The sequence below is a fragment of the Electrona antarctica genome, assembly GCF_951216825.1.
Source record: "Electrona antarctica genome assembly, chromosome: 9".
Taxonomy (NCBI): domain Eukaryota; kingdom Metazoa; phylum Chordata; class Actinopteri; order Myctophiformes; family Myctophidae; genus Electrona; species Electrona antarctica.
In genome coordinates, this window is record NC_136790.1 from 53597642 (window position 1) to 53623232 (window position 25591).

A 25591-nucleotide genomic window follows, 5' to 3' on the forward strand; every position below is an offset into this window, starting at 1 on the left:
ATGTCTTCCTCCTCCAGCCAACTGTCCGCCTCGCAGGCTCTCTACATCGGCATGGAGGTGGTGATCGCCGTGTCCTCGGTGGTGGGCAACGTGATGGTGGTCTGGGCGGTGCGCATCAACCGCTCGCTGCGCGACACCACCTTCTGCTTCATCGTGTCGCTGGCGCTGGCGGACATCGCGGTGGGCGCGCTGGTCATCCCGCTGGCCATCACCATCAGCATCGGCCTGCAGACGCACTTCTACAGCTGCCTGCTGGTCGCCTGCACGGTGCTGGTGCTGACCCAGAGCTCCATCCTGGCGCTGCTGGCCATCGCCATCGACCGCTACCTGAGAGTCAAGATACCGATGAGGTGAAAGATTGATTTATTTATTTTTGTTTTATACTTTTCATGATGGATATCACGCATATTGTGTAGACCAGTGGTTCCCAAAGTGGCGTCCAGTGACCCCCAGGGGTCCTTGAGGGAGTTCCAGGGGGTCCCCATGGCTAAATGATAGTTTGGAACCAAATGGACCCTTGTGGTCTGTAACTCTGAGAGTGTACAAATGGAACAAAATGGTTCCCTTTGTAGGCCTACACTCTCAGAGTTAAATGAACATTTATTTTACAATATAAATGGGGGGGGGGGGGGGGGGGGTCCTTGAAATTAAACGGGTTGAGAATCACTGCTAGACCCATAAAAATCTTCTCTTTATGGGGGTCCCTGGCATATATTTTCAAATGGGGGTCCGCGGGGCTAATTAGTGTCAATTTGGGGGTCCTTGACATGAAAACGTTTGCAGGAACCATGGTGTGTAGACTGGGCTATATCTTGCACCATGCACCCCTTAACCTTTATCCCTAAACTAATTTTGCCATTTTTTACTATTTAAAAAAAACCCTTTTAAAATAGTTCTACAAGCTCACAATGTCTCGATGTAGATCGGCTAGTTGAACTATTTTAAAATGTTTTTCAAAATAGTAAAAAATGGCAAATATGTTGAGGGATAAGGGATAAAAGGTGCATGGCACAAGATGGAGCCCCACATCTTAGACTGACTGAACCCGGCTGTAACAGTCCATTAGTACAGTGGACCTTTGACTGTAGTCCAGTGGTTCCCAAACTTTCTCTTGTCAAGGACCCCCAAATCAACATTTATTAGGCCACGGACCCCCCCATTTGAAAACATGGGGGGGTTTCACACGCATTATGCAACGGACCCCCGATTTAATGGCATTTCTATCTCTGGTACCCCAATTTATATTGTAAAACCACTGTTAATTTAACTCTGAGAGTGTACAAATGGAACCAAATGGACCCGTTGGTTACATTTGTACAGACCCATAAGACCCATAAGGGTCCATTTGGTTCCTAACTATCTCTAATTGACCTAGGTACCCCCTGGAACTCCCTCAAGTACCCCAAGGGGTCCCCGGACCCCACTTTGGGAACCACTGCTGTAGTCTGTCTAGCATATGACTGTCTAGTAGTGCATGACTACTACGTAACTAGACAGTCAGATGCTCTCCTCTCAGACAGATAAGACAGAAAGGAAGACAAAGCAGCCTATATACCTCCGTAAGAGCTGTGTCTGCCTTTATGCCTGCGTGTGTGCAGGCACTCAAATGTACAGTATAGGCTATGTCAAATCTAATTATGTATGAGGTATCATTTGTCATTGCTAGTATGAAATATCATTACTACTTTGTTGTACTAATAAGTAGTGGTACTCACTTTTTTTTTTTTTTTACTTAAAAGTGTCATTACTGCAATAGCCTATAGAAATACTAAGTAAAAGTACAGAATTGAAAATGTACTTGAGTAAAAGTATAGGCTACAAAAGTATTGGCATCAAAATGTAAGTATCGACAGTAAAAGTAGGCTTTACTCATTGTGCAGAATTTCAAGTTTTCAAATGTATAGACATCTTTTTGAAAATAGCAGACAAGGCACATTGTGAGCTTGTAGATCGGCTATTTTCCAATGGCTGAAAATGTATATGGGGCTGAAGTGGTGGCTTTTGTAATGTAATAATAAAAATCTTCAAAGTAACTAACTCAAAATGTCATATAAATGTAGTGGTGTAAAAGTACAATATTTGTGGAGTAGAAGTAAATACTTGAGTAAAGTACAAATACCTCAAAATGGTACTACAGTAGGCCTACTTAATAAATGTATACTTAGTTACTTTACACCACTGCTAATAAGACTACCTGCAGTAATAATTAGAATGATGTAGGTAGGTATATATAGCTATAGATTACTTCCATTTGAGGTCAAAGTAAAGACAAAATGGCTGTAGCTTATACAGACAAAGTGCATTATGGTCTTTCATAGCTGTTGATGAATTATAGCTTTTGCATTAAAAGCTCAGGAGCACACATGTGAAAATAATTGCATTGGTATAGGCCATAATTTATGCCTTCCATCTGGGCTGTTCTAATCTAAAACCATTACAATAATTCACTTTTACATTTACAATGGAAATCCTGTATTTTCATGCATGCAGTGCAGTCATTTGGACCCCCACATTTTCAGGGTAAGAAAAGTGACGCACGTCCTCATTTGGTGCTGAGCCAAAACTGTAGAAACAGTAAACAATAAAACGAAAGCAGGGGCTCGCAACTCACTTTATAGATGCTCCAAACTTTATTTAGTGACAGGCAGGCAAAGAAATACGACGTTTCGACCTTGCAGTCTTTGTCAAGTAGCTGCATGGGGACCCTCTGGAACTCCCTCAAGGACCCCTGAGGGTCCCCGGACCCCACTTTTGGGAACCACTTGCATGAGCTCATTACAAATCCATTTGAGAGACTGATGCATTTTGACTGTAACGATGTTACGTCAGGTATAAGCGTTTCACGTTGTGAATAATACACCTATGTGTTGTGTATATCTCTGCATGCTGTTGGGGAGAAACCACCTAACTCCAAAATATACATTTTTCAGGAAATAAAAAAACCGTAGGCTATATTTAGAGAACAAAGCAATACTGCCTCATCACAGTTGGTGTTGTGAGTGACTTTATATATTGTCAATTACTTGCATGAGAGGGTGGGAAGAGGTGGTGGAGTTAGTTGCTTTAGCAGACAGTTTGAGGGTCCAATGGAGTTAAGAGGTTTTGTCTAGAAGCGTTTTTTACTACTTTCCATTGGTTAACAATTTTCGAAACGACACACAGACGTAAAGGGTGTTCAGTAGCACTGATTTATGCAAATAAATAAATACATCAAAAACCCCCAAAATGGAGTTAGGTGGTTTCCTCCCGACAGCAACAAATTATATTTCCTCATTTCAGCATTTCAAGTTCAACACTTTCCCCAACTTGTCACCAAATTTAATTATCTTGAGAGTTTATACCTCTCAAGATAATTAATATTCGAGTGGTAAATGTTGTGGCAGAAACTGCAATAGATTAAGTAGGGATGTATAATTTTTATACGTGGTTTATATGGCTGTACTGACAGTCAAAGCAAAACCATTTTAACCCATTTAGTCCTGACGTCGAAATTTAAAAAATGTCTTCTAAATCATGACAATTGTCTAAAAAAACCTCATGTTTCTGTATCAGTGGTGCTCAATATTTCATGACAAGGACCCCAGAAACGGTGGCCAATTACGTATATGTAATTGGCCACCGACCCTCATCTGAAAATATGTTGTTCCAGAGAATATATATTCGCCACATTTTCAAAAATAGCAGACCTATACAAGCTCGTAGAGCTTGTAGATCTGCTATTTTTCAATGGCTAAAGTACAACATAATGCTTAAAACACCAAAAGGGGACCCCGCCCCGAATGGGTTAATGTTCTGCTCGTCTCTCACAGAGATGATTGTTCTTTATTTTAATGTTCCTCTGTGGCGTGAGCAGTGGCGTGCACAGATAGACACTAGGGGGTGCTAGAGCACCCCCTGCCCTTTTGGCAATGTGCCCTTTTGAAAAAAAAAAAAAAAAAAACCACTCGCTATGAGCTTGTAGATCTGCTATTTTTCAATAGCTAAAGCATAACATAATGCTAACACCAAAAGGGGTTCTCGCCCAAAATGGATTAAGGCAACCGGCCGGTTCCACGCGCTGCACAAGGTGCCCTTTTTTAACTTGAGCACCTGCCCCTCTAAATGTCTGTGCACGCCACTGGGCGTGAGGGAATTTTACTATATTGAATACCGCACCTGAAACCTATATTTATTTGGTTCTGTGCCAAAACAGTGAAACATTACATCGACAACATAAGCCTCGGCTCCTCGCCACCATAAGCAAATCCGACTGACTGAGACATGAAACTGGCATATTAATGCGATTCAAATTCTACTGGAGCTGCCTTTTGCCTGTCTGGCAGCCGAGCAGTCAAATAGTAGGATAATCACACAGCGGGACACACAGCTGATCCATATAGACAGTCTGATTGATGTCACACATCACACCAGGAACGCATGCACTATATAGGAGCACTTCACCCATCTTCAAAGTCATCGTCATGTACAGTAATTGGCCCTCAGTGAGGGGCCCCTCTCACTATAGAGCTCATTCTAAGATATGGCACATGTTCCGTCTATAGTATCTGTGTCTCATTGGTGTGCTGGAGAGTTCATACACCGGCCTGCCAAGGACATCATCGACAGTACAGGGATTCCAAGCTAATAGAATCTGCAGCCTTTCTCATACTGGTTAGGTTAGCATGCTGACATAATGCAATTCCTCTTGCGCCCATTTAGACCTGAGGACGATTCTACAAATGTCTTCTAAATCCTGACAGTTTTCTGAAAAACCTATGTTTATATTTCATGTCAAGGACCCCAAAAAATATATATAATTGGCCGCCGACTCCCATCTGAAAATATGTTGTTCCAGGGATCCCCCAGAAGCAAAGATTTGAGTTAAAATGTTCGCTGTGAAAGAATATATTGCGCCACATTTTTACGTTATGAGCTTGTAGATCTGCAATTTTTCAAAAGAGTATAACATAATGCTTAAACGCCAAGAGGGGTTCCCGTCCAGAATGGGTTAAAAAGCTTGTAATCTTTGTCTGTCGATGATGTCACTGGTAGTCCAGCCTTCGACGTTTTTCTTTTTTTTTTGCCCACCGTCTATTTGAGTTTGACATCCCTGGTTAAAAAGCCTAAATCCCCCTTCCTACATGGAATCCATAACACTGCTCGATAAATCATGTCAGACTCCTAAATCCTATAAGTCCTCCACTAGAACACAGGATCTTCCCTTTTTATTACATGTCTTGTGTCAACAAAGTGTATATTGTCTCTTTTGGGTGAAAACCTCATATGTCCAAAACTGTTACTACAATTGAAGATCTGTAGAAGGCCTACAAGCTCAAAATGTGTCACTCCGTGCCGGGTTTCAAGCTTGTATATCGGCTATTTTTCTATGATCGAGTAGGAGTAGGGCATTCATTTACGAAAAAGAACAAGCACATGTCATCCATCCATCCATCCATCTTCAACCGCTTATTCGTAGTCGGGTCGCGGGGGCAACAGCTCCACCAGAGAGCTCCAGACTTCCCTCTCCAGAGCAACGTTAGTAACTTCCTCCTGGGGGAATCCCGAGGCGTTCCGAGGCCAGTGTGGCGATAGATAGATAGATAGATAGATAGATAGATAGATAGATAGATAGATAGATAGATAGATAGATAGATAGATAGATAGATAGATAGATACTTTATTAATCCCTGAGGGGAAACTGAAGTGTTACAACAGGCAGCCACTTCACGCATGTAATGTAATCCCTCCATCTGGTCCTTGGTCTGCCCAGGGGGTCTCCTCCCAGTGGGACGTGATCCTTGGTCTGCCCCGGGGGTCTCCTCCCAGTGGGACGTGCATCGAGGACATCCCTAGGGAGACACTCGAGAGGCATCGATCCTATAACCAGATGCCAGAAGCACCTAAGCTCGCTGCTTCTCCAAGCGAAGAAGCAGCAACTCTCCCCCGAGTCTCTCTCGCATAACGGAACTTCTCACCCTATCTCTGAGGGAGATGTGCGGGTGCCGCAGCCACCCGTCAGAGAAAACTGACGGAGATACGTGTCACCAGCAAAACACGTCCCCAGCAAAACACGTCACCAGCAAAACACGTCACCAGCAAAACACGTCACCAGCAAAACACATCACCCGCAAAACACGTCCCCAGTAAAACACGTCACCAGCAAAATCATTGTTTCCACCTTTCCACCAATCATGCCACGTCGTGTTTACTAGCATATTTTAGGCACTCGTAAAACGTTTAATGTTATCCACATTTTAGCACATGTCATTGGTTCATTAGCCTCGGAAACCCAGACGTTTTTATTTCCAGGGAGAAAAAAAAAGTCTGGGGCTGAGTCCACTTCAATTCGGCATAGAGTAGCGCAAATGTCGATCATACTCTGCTGATTTCTGATTGTCTGCACCTTTGTTAAACTGACGCACACGCACACACGTACACACACACACTCTCTCTCTGTCGCTCTAATTAATTAGTCTCATGTCGTGCAGCTGCGTCTAGATTCTCCCGGCGGATCCTGCCCGGAGCTGCCTATGCCATAGAAAGCATAGGTGGACTCCAGGCTATTGGTGCATAGTCGCACCACTTGAAGCATTTCTTCGTAGAACAAAACATCATATTATTTCAAATACAAATATTCTGATGCTTTCATTCCCTGAGTTTTAAGCCTGATCTTTATGGTTTGTTGCGTGGCGACGCCGGTGTGCTTCGCACCAAACGGGCAACAGGCAGACTGGCAGACTGTGTGCGACCAACCGTACGACAGGCCGTTTGTAAACCATACTAGGGAGAGAGTGGGGAAATGTTTGTAATGATTTATAATGGATATCGACACCAACTCCTGCTCCCATGTTACGCCAATAATATGGAACGTTCCCGGTGGATTTGTGGCCTTCAGTGGCAAGTGGGAAAGGGGCTTAATCCTTGAAGTTGTTCAATGGAGCAACGACAGATGCGTGTGTGTGTGTGTGTGTGTGTGTGTGCGTGCGTGCGTGCGTGCGGTTTTATGACACATTACCCAATGGGGGGGGGGGTCTTCAATGATTTCCTGTCTATGGGTACTCATTCAGCCTGTGCTGTTAGTGTCACTCTGACTCACAAAGCTGTGTGTGTGTGTGTGTGTGTGTGTGTGTGTGTGTGTGTGTGTGTGTGTGTGTGTGTGTGTGTGTGTGTGTGTGCAAGAGAGAGAGAGAGAGAGATAGAGAGAAAGAGAGAGATGGAAGGAGAGAGTGTGTGTGTGTGTGTGTGTGTGTGATAGAGACATGGTACATTAAATGAACAGTGAAGTAAGACAGATTGGGGGCTTCAGGACAGTGAGCCTCTCTTTCTTTCTTTGTCTCCACAAACGACAAATTACATTAATTATGGCAGAAAGGTTTCCAGCTGATGGGAGATGACTACAAATAAGGTGTGTGTGTGCGTGCGTGCGTGTGTGCGTGCTCAAAGAAGGCACAAAAAATCACCGTAAAATCCAGAGTGTTCATTTAACTCTGAGAGTATAGAAATGGATACATTGTTATTGTTTCCTAATGTCTGGCCAGTCCAGGCAACGCTATTGGCCGGGCTCCAAATGGACCCTTACAGGTCTGTAAATGTACAAATGGAACCAAATGGACGCGTAACCATTTGTACACTTAATCAACTGGGGGTACTAGTTGGCCTATTAATGCAGTGGTTCCCAAAAAACATGGGGGTCCCCAAATTAATTTAAAGGTATATTCAGTGATTTCACTTAATTCAAATATCACTTTTTTTTTTTTTTTTTTTTTTTGTGATAATAGAGTGTGCTGACTAGGGATGGAGCTCATTAAGGTTTTAGTCCCCAGCAAAACACGTCACCAGCAAAACACGTCCCCAGCAAAACACGTCCCCAGCAAAACACGTCCCCAGCAAAACACGTCCCCAGCAAAACACATCCCCAGCAAAACACGTCCCCAGCTAAACACGTCCCCAGCAAAACACGTCACCAGCAAAACACGTCACCAGCAAAACACGTCACCAGCAAAACACGTCCCCAGCAAAACACGTCACCAGCAAAACACGTCCCCAGCAAAACACGTCACCAGCAAAACACGTCCCCAGCAAAACACGTCACCAGCAAAACACGTCCCCAGCAAAACACGTCCCCAGCAAAACACGTCCCCAGCAAAACACGTCACCAGCAAAACACGTCACCAGCAAAACACGTCCCCAGCAAAACACGTCCCCAGCAAAACACGTCACCAGCAAAACACGTCACCAGCAAAACACGTCCCCAGCAAAACACGTCACCAGCAAAACACGTCCCCAGCAAAACACGTCACCAGCAAAATCATTGTTTCCACCTTTCCACCAATCATGCCACGTCGTGTTTACTAGCATATTTTAGGCACTCGTAAAACGTTTAATGTTATCCACATTTTAGCACATGTCATTGGTTCATTAGCCTCGGAAACCCAGACGTTTTTATTTCCAGGGAGAAAAAAGAAAGTCTGGGGCTGAGTCCACTTCAATTCGGCATAGAGTAGCGCAAACGTCGATCATACTCTGCTGATTTCTGATTGTCTGCACCTTTGTTAAATTGACGCACACGGATTCCAAGCTAATAGAATCTGCAGCCTTTCTCATACTGGTTAGGTTAGCATGCTGAAATAATGCAATTCCTCTTGCACCCATTTAGACTTGAGGACGATTCTACAAATGTCTTCTAAATCCTGACAGTTTTCTGAAAAACCTATGTTTCCATTTCATGTCAAGGACCCCAAAAAAATATATAATTGGCCGCCGACTCCCATCTGAAAATATGTTGTTACAGGCAGGGACCCCCCAGAAGCAAAGATTTGAGTTAAAAAATGTTCGCTGTGAAAGAAAATATTCAAAGATTTGCGCCACATTTTCACGTTTAAAAAAAATAGCAGATCTACAAGCTTGTAGCGCGGCACCGAGTGCCGCGCTATGAGATTGTAGATCTGCAATTTTTCAAAAGATAAAGCATAAAGCAGGATAAAACATAATGCTTAAACACCAAGAGGGGTTCCCAGACAGAATGGGTTAAAAAGCTTGTAATCTTGGTCTGTTGATGATGTCACTGGTAGTCCGGCCTTCGATTTTATTATTTATTTTTTGGCCCACCGTCTATTTGAGTTTGACATCCCTGGTTTAAATGGTTAAAAAGCCTAAATCCCCCTTTCCACATGGAATCCATAACACTGCTCGATAAATCATGTCAGACTCCTAAATCCTATAAATCCTCCACTAGAACACAGGATCTTCCTTTTTATTACATGTCTTGTGTCAACAAAGTGTATAATTGTCTCTTTTGGGTGAAAACCTCATATGTCCAAAACTGTTACTACAATAAGATCTGTAGAAGGCCTACAAGCTCAAAATGTGTCGCTCCGTGCCGGGTTTCAAGCTTGTATATCGGCTATTTTCCTATGATGGAGTAGGAGTAGGGCATTCATTTATGAAAAATAACAAGCACATGTCATCCATCCATCCATCTTCAACCGCTTATTCGTAGTCGGGTCGCGGGGGCAACAGCTCCACCAGAGAGCTCCAGACTTCCCTCTCCAGAGCAACATTAGTAACTTCCTCCTGGGGGAATCCCGAGGCGTTCCGAGGCCAGTGTGGCGACAGACAGACAGACAGACAGACAGACAGACAGACAGACAGACAGACAGACAGACAGACAGACAGACAGACAGACAGATACTTTATTCACTAGGAAAGACCAAACATCAGACATGAGAACCTTTTAGATGGTTTATTGAATAGACGTGGAGTGTGGTCGTTTATGTACACGTCGCATGGGGGAGGAGCATGGGACGTGAGGCATAAACGGCCACGGCAGGACAGGTGAGGGTGAAGCCAGCATGGTCATCGAAGGTCAGCACCACACGCTTTCTTGCAAGCGAGCGGTGTGCGGCTTAGATGGCCAGGGGCGGGGGGGGATGCCATAACGGGCCTGATCATCCAAGGTCACGACCCCACGCAAGCGTGAAGTGTACGGCTTGGGTGGTCGGGGCACGCATGACATGTGGGGCGCCGGCGTGACCATCCAGGGGCATCACTACTCGCGCACGTGTAGCATGCGGCTTGGATTGTCAGGTCGGGGGGAGGATGCCATTAAAGGTGCTCAGCAAGAACATCGAAGGTCATCACCGCACGCGAGCGTGCAGTGTGCGGCTTAGATGGCGCGGGGCACGAATGACATCGGGGGTGCTTGATCATCGAAGGTCAGCACCACACGCTTTCTTGCAAGCGAGCGGTGTGCGGCTTAGATGGTCAGAGCACGGGAAGTGGGCGTGGGGGAAGGATGCCATTAGAGGTGCCCAGCAAGAACATCGAAGGTCATCACCGCACGTGAGCGTGCAGTGTGCGGCTTAGATGGCGCGGGGCACGAATGACATCGGGGGTGCTTGGTCATCGAAGGTCAGCACCACACGCAAGCGTGCGGTGTGCGGCTTAGATGGTCAGAGCACGGGAAGTGGGCGTGGGGCATGAATGACGTCGGGGTGCTTGGTCATCGAAGGTCATCACCACACGCAAGCGTGCGGTGTGCGGCTTAGATGGTCAGAGCACGGGACGGGGGTGCTTGGTCATCGAAGGTCATCACCACACGCAAGCGTGCGGTGTGCGGCTTAGATGGTCAGAGCACGGGACGTGGGCGACAGGGATTAGGTCCGAGGGGGCGTGGACCCAGATACTTTGGCTTAGGGGTCGAGGCGAGCGCCTGTGCGATTGTGTAGAAACCCCCTCTGGAACCTGCAGAGAAGATGGGAGTAGGAGAGAAAAGGGAGGGAGGGAGGGTTACTGGAAACTGGCACACTGGCATTTTTTTTTTAAACTTGCGTTTAAATACCCCCGGTGGTAGGTGAGGGAGGAGTGGCCAGGTTGGTTGGAAGTGGGTGAGTGGTTGGCAAGGGTGGCAAGGGTGGAGTTGGCAGTGGCAGGTGGGTTGAGCTAGGTTGTCATCTGCTTGGCCAAACCTCCCGAACCTCAGTTGTTCCAACTCCATTTAATCCCCAAGGGGAAACTTAAGCGTTACAACAGGCAGCCACTTCACGCAGCACCAACATGTAATCCCTCCATCTGGTCCTTGGTCTGCCCCGGGGGTCTCCTCCCAGTGGGACGTGATCCTTGGTCTGCCCCGGAGGTCTCCTCCCAGTGGGACGTGATCCTTGGTCTGCCCCGGAGGTCTCCTCCCAGTGGGACGTGGTCCTTAATTGGTCTGCCCCGGGGGTCTCCTCCCAGTGGGACGTGCATCGAGGACCTCCCTAGGGAGACACTCGAGAGGCATCGATCCTATAACCAGATGCCCGAAGCACCTAAGCTCTCTGCTTCTCCAAGCGAAGAAGCAGCGACTCTCCCCCGAGTCTCTCTCGCATAACGGAACTTCTCACCCTATCTCTAAGGGAGATGTGCCGCAGCCACCCGTCAGAGAAAACTGACAGAGATACGTGTCTGGTGAAAACACATCACCAGCAAAACACGTCACCAGCAAAACACGTCACCAGCAAAATCATTGTTTCCGCCTGGCGTTGCGCTCCTCTCTCATGCCACGTCGTGTTTACTAGCATATTTTAGGCACTCGTAAAACGTTTAATGTTATCCACATTTTAGCACGTCATTGGCGCATATAGTCGCACCACTTGAAGCGTTTCTTCGTAGAACAAAACATCATATTATTTCAAATATTCTGATGCTTACATTCCCTGAGTTTTAAGCCTGATCTTTATGGTTTGTTGCGTGGCGACACCGGTGTGTTTCGCACCAAACGGGCAGACTGGCAATTTCCTGTGAGCGACCGACCGTACGACAGGCCGTTTGTAAACCATACTAGGTTGAGAGAGTGGGGAAATGTTTGTAATGATTTATAATGGATATCGACACCAACTCCTGCTCCCATGTTACGCCAATAATATGGAACGTTCCCGGTGGATTTGTGGCCTTCAGTGGCAAGTGGGAAAGGGGCTTAATCCTTGAAGTTGTTCAATGGAGCAACGACAGATTGTGTGTGCGTGTGTGTGTGTGTGTGTGTGTGTGTGTGTGTGTGTGTGTGTGTGTGTGTGTGTGTGTGTGTGTGTGTGTGTGTGCGCGTGTGCGTGCGCGTGCTTGTGAGAGAGAGAGAGAGAGAGAGAGAGAGAGAGAGATGGAAGGAGAGAGTGTGTGTGTGTGTGTGTGTGTGTGTGTGATAGAGACATGGTACATTAAATGAACAGTGAAGTAAGACAGATTGGGGGCTTCAGGACAGTGAGCCTCTCTTTCTTTCTTTGTCTCCACAAACGACAAATTACATTAATTATGGCAGAAAGGTTTCCAGCTGATGGGAGATGACTACAAATAAGGTGTGTGTGCGCTTGTGTGAGCGTGTGTGTGTGTGTGTGTGTGTGTGTGTGTGTCTACGTGCGTGCGTGCGTGCGTGCGTGTGTGCGTGTTCAAAGAAGGCACAAAAAATCACCGTAAAATCCGTATGAATCTGAGTGTTCATTTAACTCTGAGAGTATAGAAATGGATACATTGTTATTGTTTCTCAATGTCAGGCCAGTCCAGGCAACGCTATTGGCCGGGCTCCAAATGGACCCTTACAGGTCTGTAAATGTACAAATGGAACCAAATGGACGCGTAACAATTTGTACACTTAATCAACTGGGGGTACTAGTTGGCCTATTAATGCAGTGGTTCCCAAAAAACATGGGGGTCCCCAAATTAATTTAAAGGTATATTCAGTGATTTCACTTAATTCAAATATTTTGTTGTGGTAATCCTCCCTACTATAGAGTGTGCTGACCATATAAGGAGTTCCTCTCTGTCCCCAGTTAACCCCTGCGGGTCAAAAAAACTTAGGTTTCGTTTTTGGCTAGGTGGCCCAGCCTTCATCCAATCAGGATAGAGAGGGGCCTTCCGCCAATCATGATCGAGCGGGGGCGGGCCTTGGTGTGTGTGCAGTTGGCCTGTCGCGTGTCCCCCCCACTGTAGTGCGTGCATGTGCACATCTTGTTACCGGGGCTGACCGGGGTTTCTTTTCCAAATCACCCAAATCACTGAATGCTCCTTTAATGAAACGTTTGGGGAACCATTTGCCTAATGCAAATCAAACTAGGGGCCGGGGGCCCTTAAAAGTAAAGTGTTGAGAATCACCAAACTATGAACAATATTGTTGGTGTTATAGTGAGAGAGGAAGAATGGCCTCTATAGTGTGTCTAGTATTGTATTTGCTCATCTCTGTGGCTGCCTGAGTCAACACTGACTCTCCAATGGTGAAACTTATACCATTTTGGCCTGAGAAAAATGTTTCTGTATCAGTGGTTCTCAATATTTCATGTCAAGGACCCCAAACTTTATCTGTAATTGGCCACCGACCCCCATCTGAAAATATGTTGTTCCAGGGACCTCACCAGGAGCAAAGATTTGAGTTAAAAACGTTTGCTGTGAAAGAATATGTATTCAAAGATTTGCGCCACATGTTCATGATTTTTCAAAAATAGCAGACCTACAAGCTTGTAGCGCGGCACTTGGTGCCGCGCTATGAGCTTGTAGATCTGCTATTTTTCAATAGCTAAAGTATAACATAATGCTTGAAACACCAAAAGGGGTTCCCGCCCAGAATGGGTTATTCAAACATAGACAGGCCCTGCAGAGGATTTAGACCAACCTCAGCCAGGAGGGAACGGTCATATCCTTTCTACTGAGCGTGGTCCGTAATAGCAAGTATGGTTAGTCACATGAGAGAAAAGGAACTGGTCATATCATGATATCCAGTAAATCTACAAAACTGCCGGGCGGAAAGGTTGCATAAGTCCAAAACTGAACTGTTACTTTTCCGTAAATTCAATGTAGTCATTAGTCACGAGCTCTTGTTAATACTTTTCATTTGTTTGTTAAACATTTATATTTATACAATCCACAGACAGACTAAACCAGTTTCCTTGTGTGTCCCTACTTTGGGAACGTCATCAGGCCCGGTTCTTCCTACAGGCCGACGAAGCAACGGCTTCGAGCGCCATGGGGGAGGGGCGCCAAAAAAGAAAAAAACATTTTTTTTTCTTCTTTTTTTTTTACTCTGTCCCAACTCTGTCTGCACCGTGTCCCCCCAGTGCCCCCCCCAGTGCCTCCCCAGTGCCTCCCCAGTGTCTCCCCAGTGCCAGTGTCCCGCCAGTGCCTCCACAGAGCCTCCCCAGTGTCCCCACAGTGCCTCCCCAATGGACCCCCAGTGCCTCCACAGTGTCCCCACTGTCCCCCCAGTGCCTCCACAGTGTCTCCTCAATTTTTGGGACAGAGTAAAAAAAAAAAAAAAAAGTTTTTTATTTTTTTATTTTTTGAGGGAGGGGGGGGGGGGGGGGGGGGGGGGCGCCGCCAGATTGCTCAGGACCGGCCCTGAACGTCATTATATGCAAACATTTGCCAAAAATATTAAATATTACATTCAATATGTTTCAAACATATAGCAACAGATTAACAGCTAAGCCAGAGCTTATAAATAATGTAACTGATGTTTTTGCTACTTTTGCGTATAACACATGTGACTGTCATATATGACTAAAGTATGAAACAGGGCATTCATAACATACAAAACATATGAATTATGGAGATGTGTTTGGTAAATGGTAAATGGTGCATTTATATAGCGCCTTTATCCAAGGCGCTTTACACACCAACCAGCACATCAGGAGCAATTTGGGGTTCAGAGTCTTGCTCAAGGACACTTCGATACTAACTCTGGGGGAGCCCACAGGGTTCGAACTTGCGGTTGCCATGCCACTCTACCCCTGATCCACCGCCGCCCAGTCTTATAAAATACTGGTGGTGAAAAGACCCATCATAGCATCACCACCCTGGTCGGTCGGTCTGCAGCCTGCTGTGTGTCACTTTGCTCCTGCCTGGAAATGTGCTTGAACTGAACTTGAACTGCAAGCGAACAGAAGGAAATTAATGCAAACGGGCTGCACCGTGTCCCTGATTATATTTCAGAATTTCCAATTTAGTCATTTAACCCATTCTGTGCGAGAACCCCTTTTGGTGTTTTAAGCATTATGTTCTACTTTAGCTATTGGAAAAATAGCAGATCTACAAGCTCATAGCGCGCCACCGAGTGGCACGATACAAGCTTGTAGATCTGCTATTTTTTGAAAAGTTGTGAAAATGTGGTGCAAATCTTTGAATTATATATTTCAGAGCGAACATTTTTAACTACAAATATTGGCTTCTGGGGGGGTCCCTGGAACTACATATTTTGAGATGGGGGTCCATGGCCCAATACTAGAGATAATTCTGGGGGTCCTTGACATGAAAAAGGTTGAGCACCACTGACATAGAAACATGTTTTTTTTATCAGAAAAATGTTTAGGATTTAGAAGCCTTTTTTTTAATCCACCTCATGTCCAAAATGGGTTAGCGCGTGGTCTGGTCCGTATAGCGGAGTGTCGCTCCAGGTCCGGTGTGTGAAATGAGAGTAATGAAACCACAGTCAATAAGGGACAGACGGTGCAAACAGTTCCCGTCCAGTAAATATAGTCAGTGCTGTTGCTAAGCTCCTCACCGCCAGGTGAATGAATGGGTGATGATGACTGACTGTCTATGATGATGATGACTCAGGAATACAAATTGCATTTTGACCACAAGCAAATTAACTTGTTTGAATTTGAAATTTGAATTGACCGTCATGCACATAGCCACATACTGATAACAGAATTCCGGTTAAACACGCCGCGCACGCACGCACGCACGCACGCACGCACGCACGCACGCACGCACGCACGCACGCACGCACACACGCACACACACACACACACACACACACACACAGAAAAAGAGGGAGTACTTCTCCAGAAAAAAAAAACATCCTCCTCACTGTTCTGCTGAATCTCTCTCTCCCCCTCCCTGACAGAATGTCAGTCTCTCTCTCTCACACATCATCATCATCATCATCATCATCATCATCATCATCATCATCATCATCATCTACATCATCATCATCATCATCATCATCATCATCATCATCATCATCATCATCATCGGTGGTCATTCGTATCTGTATCCAAGTATGACGTGCAGAGAGTTTTAGAGAGGCAGAGAGTAAGAGTGCACTTTTGGATGAAAATAGCAGATCTACAAGCTCACAACGTGTCGCGTTGAGAACTTGTAGATCTAAAAAGTATACATACAAATATCTGTATATATTTGCCTGACGAAGACCTATAGTGGGTCGAAACGTCGCATTTTCTTGCGGTCTCGTGGAGCTCTAGAAACTAGTGTGCGGATGTTTTTTCCTCTTCTGTGTCATTGTGATCAAAACAGTTTTACAGTGCTGTGTTTATAGATTCCTGTTGTCCTTTTCCTTTCCTGTACTCCTCTGATAACAGACGCACGCGCGCACGCACGCACGCACGCACGCACGCACGCGCGCACATTTTAACCATTTATTTATGTCCACACAATGCATACAAGGACACAAATATTATGGTGCATTCAAGTTACATCTGCAAAGTCATGGCATGTGTTTTCATGATACAACAGGCATGTCACTCAGTACTCTATGGGCTCCATTTCCGTTACCGCTAAACCCCTTATCCCTAAACCTCTTTGCCTTTTTTACTATTTTGATTATCTTTTTTTAATAGTTCAACTAGCCAATCTTCATTGACACGTTGTGAGCTTGTAGACTGGCTATTTTAACTATTCAAAAATGTTTTGCAAAATAGTAAAATGGAGCCCTATGGGTATAAGTAACAGCGTCTCCGCCATATATGAAATATGACGGCTGCCAATTATAGCAGAGACACCGCAATACTCTGCCAGCCTTTTTGCCTCCTTTTTGGGCATCCCAAAATCCTCACTGCTCTGCTTTATCCCCCCCCCCCCCCTCCTCCATCCCCGCCCCTCGTTGTTGCCATAGCTACAAGCGGGTGGTGACCTCACGGCGCGCTGGCACGGCCGTGGTCCTGAGCTGGGTGGTGTCCATGGTGGTGGGCCTCACTCCCATGCTGGGCTGGAACAACCTGCAGCGCCTCCTGCAGGAGCACCACGGCGCCAACGCCTCCTCCTCCCCCTCCCCCTCCTCCTCCTCCTCCCCCTCCTCCTCCTCCTCCTCCTCCTCCTCCTCCTCCTCCTCCCCGCTGGTGAGCGAGGACATGCTGGTGACGTGCCAGTTCGAGAACGTCATCAGCATGGACTACATGGTGTACTTCAACTTCTTCGGCTGGGTGCTGCCGCCGCTGCTGCTCATGCTGCTCATCTACGTGGAGATCTTCTACATGATCCACAAGCAGCTCAACAAGAAGGTGACGACTTGATTGGTTGATTGATTGATTGATTGATTGATTGATTGATTGAACATTTTATTTAATGGGTTTGATAATAGTCGCCCCATGGTCGCGATTATTTGAGATATAACCGTGATTATCTTTTTTGCGTGATCGTGAAAAATGGTCATGTATTTTCAAACGTTTTCGAAAATGGTGGAAACTGGAAATAGCAGATCTACAAGTTGACAAAGGTTTGAGAACCACAATCTTCGGCACTATATTCAGATGTGAACAACGTGACGCATTTTGTGCTTGTAGATTGGCTATGTCCACTGTATATATATTTTTTTCAAGTATTAAATATTGCATTATGTATCGTTTATCATGCCGTTTGTTTTACGAAACGTAAAAGCCAAACAAAATTGTAATGTTCAATGGCAGAAACGCAGTCAAATCATTAATTGTAACTCACTCATTCTTGAGATAAGGGACAAAACCTTTTTCAAATCAGATTTTTTTTTATTTTAAGAACCATTCAAATTAAATGGATGTATTTGTAGACACAGGTCTCAACTACCAATCTTGAGAAGGAACAGGTTTTTCGCATAACATTTATTTCTAAAATGGGACATTTATGCACTTTATAACTGATTTATGTCAACTCCGTCAGACACACTAAAATCCCTTTTATTTTAATTTGATAATTTCAACAATACTATAAAGTCCTCAGTTATCTTATAATGGCTTTTAGTAGTCAAGTTAAGTAATACAATTAATTTAATATTGTTTTATTCCAATATCACACTATTATGAAATATCCCATTTCTCAAATCCTTCATTTTCAACCTTTACTTTCAATATTATAACATAAAAACCATGTTAAAAAAAATAAAAAGCATCATTAAGTAGTATTTCAGTTGGTGTTTCAATACATAAGCACAAAATATTTGACATTGAATCATCTATTTCTTTGGAAATTAACAAAAACATCATGTGACCAACATCTGACGGAGTTGACAAGTTGAACTGATTTAGGTTCTAGACCACCTAGGATCTTGATTCTGGTAACTAATCCCACATTTTCAAGGATGAGGAATACAGTGGTACTATTTAGATTTGCCCTGTGACCATGGCAGCCATTTTTCAAAATGGCCGCCACCTGCTGTTACTTTACAATAATTAAGCAATAAGCCACGAGAGGTCTCAGGTTACCGGGTATTTTACAATGGCTGGGGGCGTAGGCAGACCCGACGCGGAGCGGAGGGTCTTCTACCCCCCAGCCATTGTAAAATACCCGGTAAGCTGGGGCCTCGAGTGGCTTATTGCTTTTCTAAAACGGTTACAAACATATAGCAATATTAACCTAATACAACTATTACATTCACAGAAGTAGCTACGCTTTGCGCCACCAGAGCGAGCCACATCACTTCCTTGTTTTGCTCGGCAAGTAGGCTATGTGACGGGAGAATAGCGCTTGATGTCTTTACGGGGCTGCCTGGAGCCACACATTCACAGTCATATGAGCCGGGCGGTGGTTAGACGCCCGCACGGCATGGGTTTGTAAGGTAATCAAGCGCTCCCCATCCCCAGTACAGCTACAGAGATGCGGAATCAGGTGCGAATGATATAAAGTGATTGAAGGTGTGGGTTATCGGTGAAATTTACACCGGTCACGTGATGGTAACCAGCCAATCAGAATCAAGTATTGGGACTAACCGTTTTAGAACTCAAGTTCTACACCACCTAGGATCTTGATTCTGGTGACTAATCATACATTTTCAAGGATGTGGGATACATTGGTACTATTTAGATTTGTCCTGTGACCATGGTAGAAATTTTTCAAAATGGCCACCAACTTTCTGTTATTTCCCAATAACTCAAGTTCTACACCACCTAGGATCTTGATTCTGGTGACTAATACTACATTGTCAAGGATGAGGAATACAGTAGTACTATTTAGATTTATCCTGTGACAATGGCAGCCATTTTCAAAGATGGCGGACCTGCTATTATTTTACCAATTAGTCAGGGAATATTATCAGAATGTCAAATCTGGGAATACATTTCTTACCAAGAATTTTCTTGTTTGTAAAGGTGTCTACTAACATATCCCACATTGGTTTCTATTGAACCACCCTAGGGGAATTTTTGACAGCTGCTGAAAGTTGGGTACCATCAACAACCAATATAAGGCTAAATGTTCTAATTTTCATTATGCTTTAAGTAGCATGTGGTATGTCAAACGAGGGGGTTTTCATGATTCTGAATCCATTCCAAGCATTAGTTTTGCACGAAAAACACTCCTTGGGCTAAAAACGGCCATAGCCATCATCACAGATGTGATGAGGTAAGCACATTTGGGCACATTTGGGCAAGTGGCTATGGCCAAACTAGGGGGTCTATGGCCAAACTAGGGGTCAAACTCCTTGGGCTAAATTCGGCCTTATCCACTTGCCCAAATGTGCCCAAATGTGCTGACCTAATCACATTTGTGATGACGGCTATGGCCGTTTTCAGCCCAATGAGTGTTTTTCGTGCATAGCTAATGCTTGGAATGCATTCAGAATCATGAAAACCCCCTAGTTTGACATGTCACATGCTATAAGCATAATTAACATTTTGCCTTATATTGGTTGTTGATGGTACCCCAACTTTCAGCAGCTGTCAAAAGTTGAATGGGTGGTTGAATATAAAACAATGTGGGATATGTTAGTAGACACCCTTCCAAACACATTGGTGAAGAAAATTCTTGGTAAGGAATTTATTACCAGATTTTATTAATATCCCCATACTAAATAACGTTCTAATAATGTTCTAGACCACCTATAGACCCGACTTCACCAACAGAGACCCGGGTGACACCTAAACAACAAGTTTGGACAGCCCCACGAATTAGTGTTACGGAAAATAGCAAGTGTCTTGGAGGCAGCCAACATCTGTCGAGGCGATGGGGTGGCCTTTGAGAAGTTTGCGCTTCAAGTACAGTCGCTGGTAGGCATGCTAACAACCCTAGGCCCAGAGGGAGACACAGCACTTAGATGCGGCTCACAAGTTGCACGACTCCTCAACAAGCTGCCACCAGAGATAAGAGTTGAATTCCGCCGCACAATGCTCTGTGGCACAGGAGCAACCAACACCCTGTTGGAGTTCTCGGAGTGGTTGAAGCACGAGTCCTAGCCATATAGCCTGTGCAAAGGCAAACACCTTGAAGTCCTGCTTGAGGTGAACAGTGAGCGAAAGACTCTGCCTCAACGGAAAACCTGAAGATCTGCCTTCAGAACTATCAGGCAGGATGTGCAGACACTGAAGGCATCAGTGTCGTTCTCTGTGTCCCCAGCATGTCAACCAAAGCAATGTTACCAAATCAAAGGAGCCTTCACCTCAAGTCACCTGGGGCTGGGTGAGCAATCGTATCCTGTATCTAGCCTCACAACTAAATACAGACACTTGGCCAGACTGCCGCTACAACGGTTTGAAAGGGTCAAACCCCTCATCCTGATTGGGGAAGACCACCCCACCTAATCACACCAACCAAACAATTGAGGTTGGGGCCTCCAGGTGGGCCAGCAGCCATCTGCACAAGACTGGGCTGGACCCTGCAGGAAAGCAATCTCCAGCCAAGACAATGTAAGAGCCCCAGAACACAGAGCTCATGAGGACGGAGAAACACTGGCAGGAGGCCACCAAGATACAACGCCCAAGAGACCCAGAGTGTGCCACCGCTCGCAGTAAGGACATCAACTGCTGCAGCAACGATGTCATGAAAGGCAAGTCTCTACCAAAAAACCCCTGAACCTAATCGGGGTGTCAAGAGACCAAAGTTTCTCCCCCACAGTTCCCTGCAGTGGCCAGTGAAGTCAAACTGTCTGTCTGTGCCTGAAAGGGACAAGTCAAAGGCCATAAAGCCCACCTACTGTAATGTCCTGTCAGTAGCAACTCAACCTGCACCTGAAATAAGCCCTGACCCCTCCCAGAGAAAGTTCATCCTTGAAAATGTAATGATTAGTCGCCAGATCCAAGATCCTTGGTGGTCTAAAACTTGAGTTATTGGTAAAATAACAGCAGGTTGGTGGCCATTTTGAAAAACAATGGCTTCCATGGTCACAGGACAAATCTAAATAGTACCACTGTATTCCTCATCTTTTAAAATGTATGATTACATTGATTAGTCACCAGAATCAAGATCCTAGGTGGTCTATAACTTGAATTATTGGTAAAATAACAGCAGGTTGGTGGCCATTTTGAAAAACAATGGCTGGCATGGTCACAGGACCAATCTAAATAGTACCACTGTATTCCTCATCTTTTAAAATGTATGATTAGTCACCAGAATCAAGATCCTAGGTGGTCTAAAACTTGAGTTATTGTAAAATAACAGCAGGTGGCGGCCATTTTGAAAAATGGCTGCCATAGTCATAGGGAAAATCTAAATTGTACCACTGTATCCCTCATCCTTGAAAATGTAATATTAGTCACCAGAATCAAGATCCTAGGTGGTGTAGAACTTGAGTTATTGTAAAATAACATCAGGTGGCGGCCATTTTGGAAGATGGCTGCCATGGTCACCACGAGACAAATCTGTGATGGCCCTATAGCCAAAAATGTTCCTTAAGGCATGCTCTAACTGTCTGCCAAATTAGAATACTTCCCATTATTCAAAAACTATCATTTTATTGTTTTGGGAACACTTTTGTCAACTCCGTCAGATACATGTCAACTCCGTCAGACACAAAACCTGATGGAGTTGACGTCTGACGGAGTTGACAAAATGGCATTTGTTTTCATCTTAACCCTCTGTAGTACAATTTATCCATTTAGTTTTTCTTCAGTTGTTAGCTAAACCTAACCCTAAACTAAAATACTAAACATTATTTTGGAATTCTTAACAAAGATCATAATAATGTCCTGACGGAGTTGACATGTAAAAGCTGTGACCACATTGATATCAACACTGTTTGTTTAAAATATCAAACAATTGAATGCTTGTCAGACCAGGTGCTCCACTGTTGCAACAAATATAAACAGGACTTGGAAAAGAAGTCTTCAGGCTAAATCTGTCGACAATATTTTCTGATTAATTTAAGACTTTCAAAAAACCTGACGGAGTTGACGGAGACGTGGGACACACATTTGATATGAGATATTTAATTTAAAATATAAATTAAAATTAACTGTGTATATTGTTTGCTATGTTGTTGACAATCTACTTTCATTTAGTATGTATATTTATGTGATTGTGACAGTATTATACACTTTTTTGGCAGTTTGAAATTGTGACAACTTGCTGGGGACAGGCTAAATACAGGCCTTTTTGGGTACAGTGCCTGCTTTTAACTAATTTAGATGGCATATGAAAAAATATATAATGAAATTAATGGCATAATAATACACAACTGTATTACATTTAACTTTGCAAGTGCTTTTATTTTTATGAATTAATTTATTTTTAAGGCTCTTATGTGTGGGACATGTTTTTTCCACTTTTGTCCCTCATCTCAAGAATGAGTGATCTATAATGAGCAACAAGTAAAATGTCATAATCGTGACACTGTGTGGGACTGACTTGGTGGGTCGTGACTGTGCCCCCCCCCCCCCCCCCCCCAAAATAATTGGCCAAACACTACGATTTCATTGATTCCTATTTTAAATAATAATGTAAAAAAATCATAAAGAAATATGATATGAAAAATTATAAACATATGTCTTCATGTAACAACTAAATCCGTAGTAGTAACATTTTGTAATACCCATTCAAGCACAGTAAGACAAGTACAAGTAAGACAGCACATGTAAAAAGCCTTTATTAAATTGTCTGCATCATTAGGGCCATAATGATACAGGGAATTTAATAAAAGCTTTTTACATTGTGCAAATTGAAGCTTGAGTGCCTTGGATGTTTTCACAATGTTTCTTCCATGGGAACAAACCTCGCCTCACAATGAGAACCTCTCATGTTTAAAGCATTCTAAGTCAAGGTATAGTGTTCTTTTCTAACTCCACTTCACCACTTTTCAACCTATCTTCATATAATAGGTCCTCACTAATAATCATGATAAAATGGCACGATTTCTTTCCTACTCAGTCTGTCTCATAGGAGGGCTGTGGGCAGTTTAGAAACCGTCTTCCAGTGACATCATCATTAGGCAGATTTTTTTACAAAAATGTTTAGATTTGTATTATTGTGAGAACGATGGCTTCCATTTTCGCATTGCAACTTCTCAGGACTAGAAAGACTGCAGTTTCTATTAGCTTGTATTCCCCATCGATGATGTCACTGGAAGACGGTTTCTGAACTGCCCACAGCCCTCCTATGAGACACAGACAGAGTAGAAAAAAATTGCACAATTTTTTCATGATTATTAGTGAGGACCTATTATATGAAGCTAGGTTGAAAAGTGGTGAAGTGGTCCTTTAAATTACCTGATGACCAGCAGCTGGATGGCCAGATGACCCGTCGTGGGTCATCTTCGTTTCTGTTCATAATTCGTTCCGCTAATCGTTTCATGCATTCTTCTTTTTGTTAACCCATTCTGAACGGGAACCCCTTTAGGTGTTTTAAGCATTATGTTATGCTTTAGCTATTGAAAAATAGCAGATCTACAAGCTCATAGCGCGGCACCGAGTGCCGTGCTATGAGCTTGTAGCATAGGTAAAATCGTGAAAATGTGGCGCAAATCTTTGAATATATATTCTTTCAGAGTGAATGTTTTTAACTCAAAACTCAAAGCTTCTGGGGGGGTCCCTGGAACACCATATTTTCAGATGGGGTTCGGCGGCCAAATACAGATATTTTTGGGGGTCCTTGACATGAAAAAGGTTGAGCACCACTGACATGGAAACATAGGTTTTTCAGAAAACTGTGTAGGATTTAGAAGACATGGTCAAAATGGGTTAATACATGTTGTTAAACTTCTTTATTTGGTGGTCCTTGAAGTGACAATAATGCCGATGCTCTGCTCTGCGATGTGGTCTCCCCTCCCGTACAGGTCACCGCCAGCCACACGGACCCGCGGCGCTACTACGGCAAGGAGCTGAAGCTGGCCAAGTCTCTGGCGCTGGTGCTGTTCCTGTTCGCCGTCAGCTGGCTGCCGCTACACATCCTCAACTGCATCACGCTCTTCTGCCCCGCCTGCGACAAGCCCATGCCTCTCATCTACACCGCCATCCTGCTGACGCACGCCAACTCGGCCGTCAACCCCGTCGTCTACGCCTTCCGCATCAAGAAGTTCTGCACGGCCTTCCGCAAGATCTGGGAGCAGTACGTGCTCTGCCGCGACCCCATTGGACGGCTGCCCCAGCGCGGGAGCCAGAGGGGGCGGAGCCGCGAGCGGAGGCTCCGGCAAAACGACGACGATGACGATGACGACGACGATGACAACGTGTGACCCGTTTCGCCCCGACAAACTGTGGATGTTTTTTCAAAACGATATTTTTGGGGCTTTTTTGCCTTTATTTGACAGATGTACAGACAGTAGGTAGACAGGAAGGAGGAGAGAGAGAGAGATGCGGGGAGGACACACAGCAAAGTTCGTCAGGATCGGGACTCGAACCCGCGACACGCTGTAAGGCTGGCTTACCAGCCAAGGTGCCTGGACCGCTGAGCCACGGCCCCAGGCCGCAAAAACTGGTGGATTTACCGGTCGGATCTAGCTAACCACTTTGAAGCCCCGGCATCCGTATTCTGGGGGGAAACATTGTTATTTTTGATGTAAGACATAAAACCATGCGGTACTACAGAGCCAACTCAGGTCCGTGTCACTAAGTCTAGAGGGTTTAAGCTGGTTGGCGTCGGTAGTTTTCTGCTCACCGCGTTGGTTCACAAGGAGGAAAATAAAGGACCTGCATGGGCCTCGTCTTTGCTGTCATACCTGAAGGATCTTTGGTAGTCAATATATAAACATCAGACCCGGTTGAACTGAGTGGTGCTGTACTGTACTCGTGCTGCACGCACTGTACAAGCCCTCCTCCCTGGCCTCTGTGTGTGTGCGTGCGTGCGTGCGTGCGTGCGTGCGTGCGTGCGTGCGTTAGACTGCGCAACAGTGACACTTGGTGGTCAACAAACGCTCGGACATGGGGACAGACATATGAACACGGACATGGCTGTCTATAGGAGTGGCTAGCAACACTCAAAAAACAACAACAGTACGGCGTTTTCATAGAATGGGACTTTTATCGACGACCGTCCACAGCGGAGTGACTTGTGTGAAGTCCACGATTTCTTATTTTATTTTTAAACACAGATTGACACAAATACGGGATTGAGCAAATATACGGGACACAATCTGGATTTTCTGTTACATAAAAGTGCTACTGTTTTTCTTTTTGCAATGTCTCGATGGTGAACACAATAACGATGTATTATTATGGGATATGGGGCTTCTGGGCGGTGC

At 44.7% G+C, this 25591-nt stretch overlaps 1 protein-coding gene across 1 annotated transcript; it reads left to right on the plus strand.

Moving 5' to 3' along the window:
• Positions 1–24586, plus strand: LOC306930053 (adenosine receptor A1-like; the record flags this gene model as incomplete). The annotated part of the gene is made up of 3 exons (XM_079510794.1): positions 1–350; positions 16853–17237; positions 24188–24586. The coding sequence occupies 3 exons, from the start codon at positions 1–3 to the stop codon at positions 24584–24586; spliced, it is 1134 nt and encodes a 377-aa protein (XP_079366920.1).
• Between the last annotated feature and the right edge of the window lie 1005 nt (positions 24587–25591).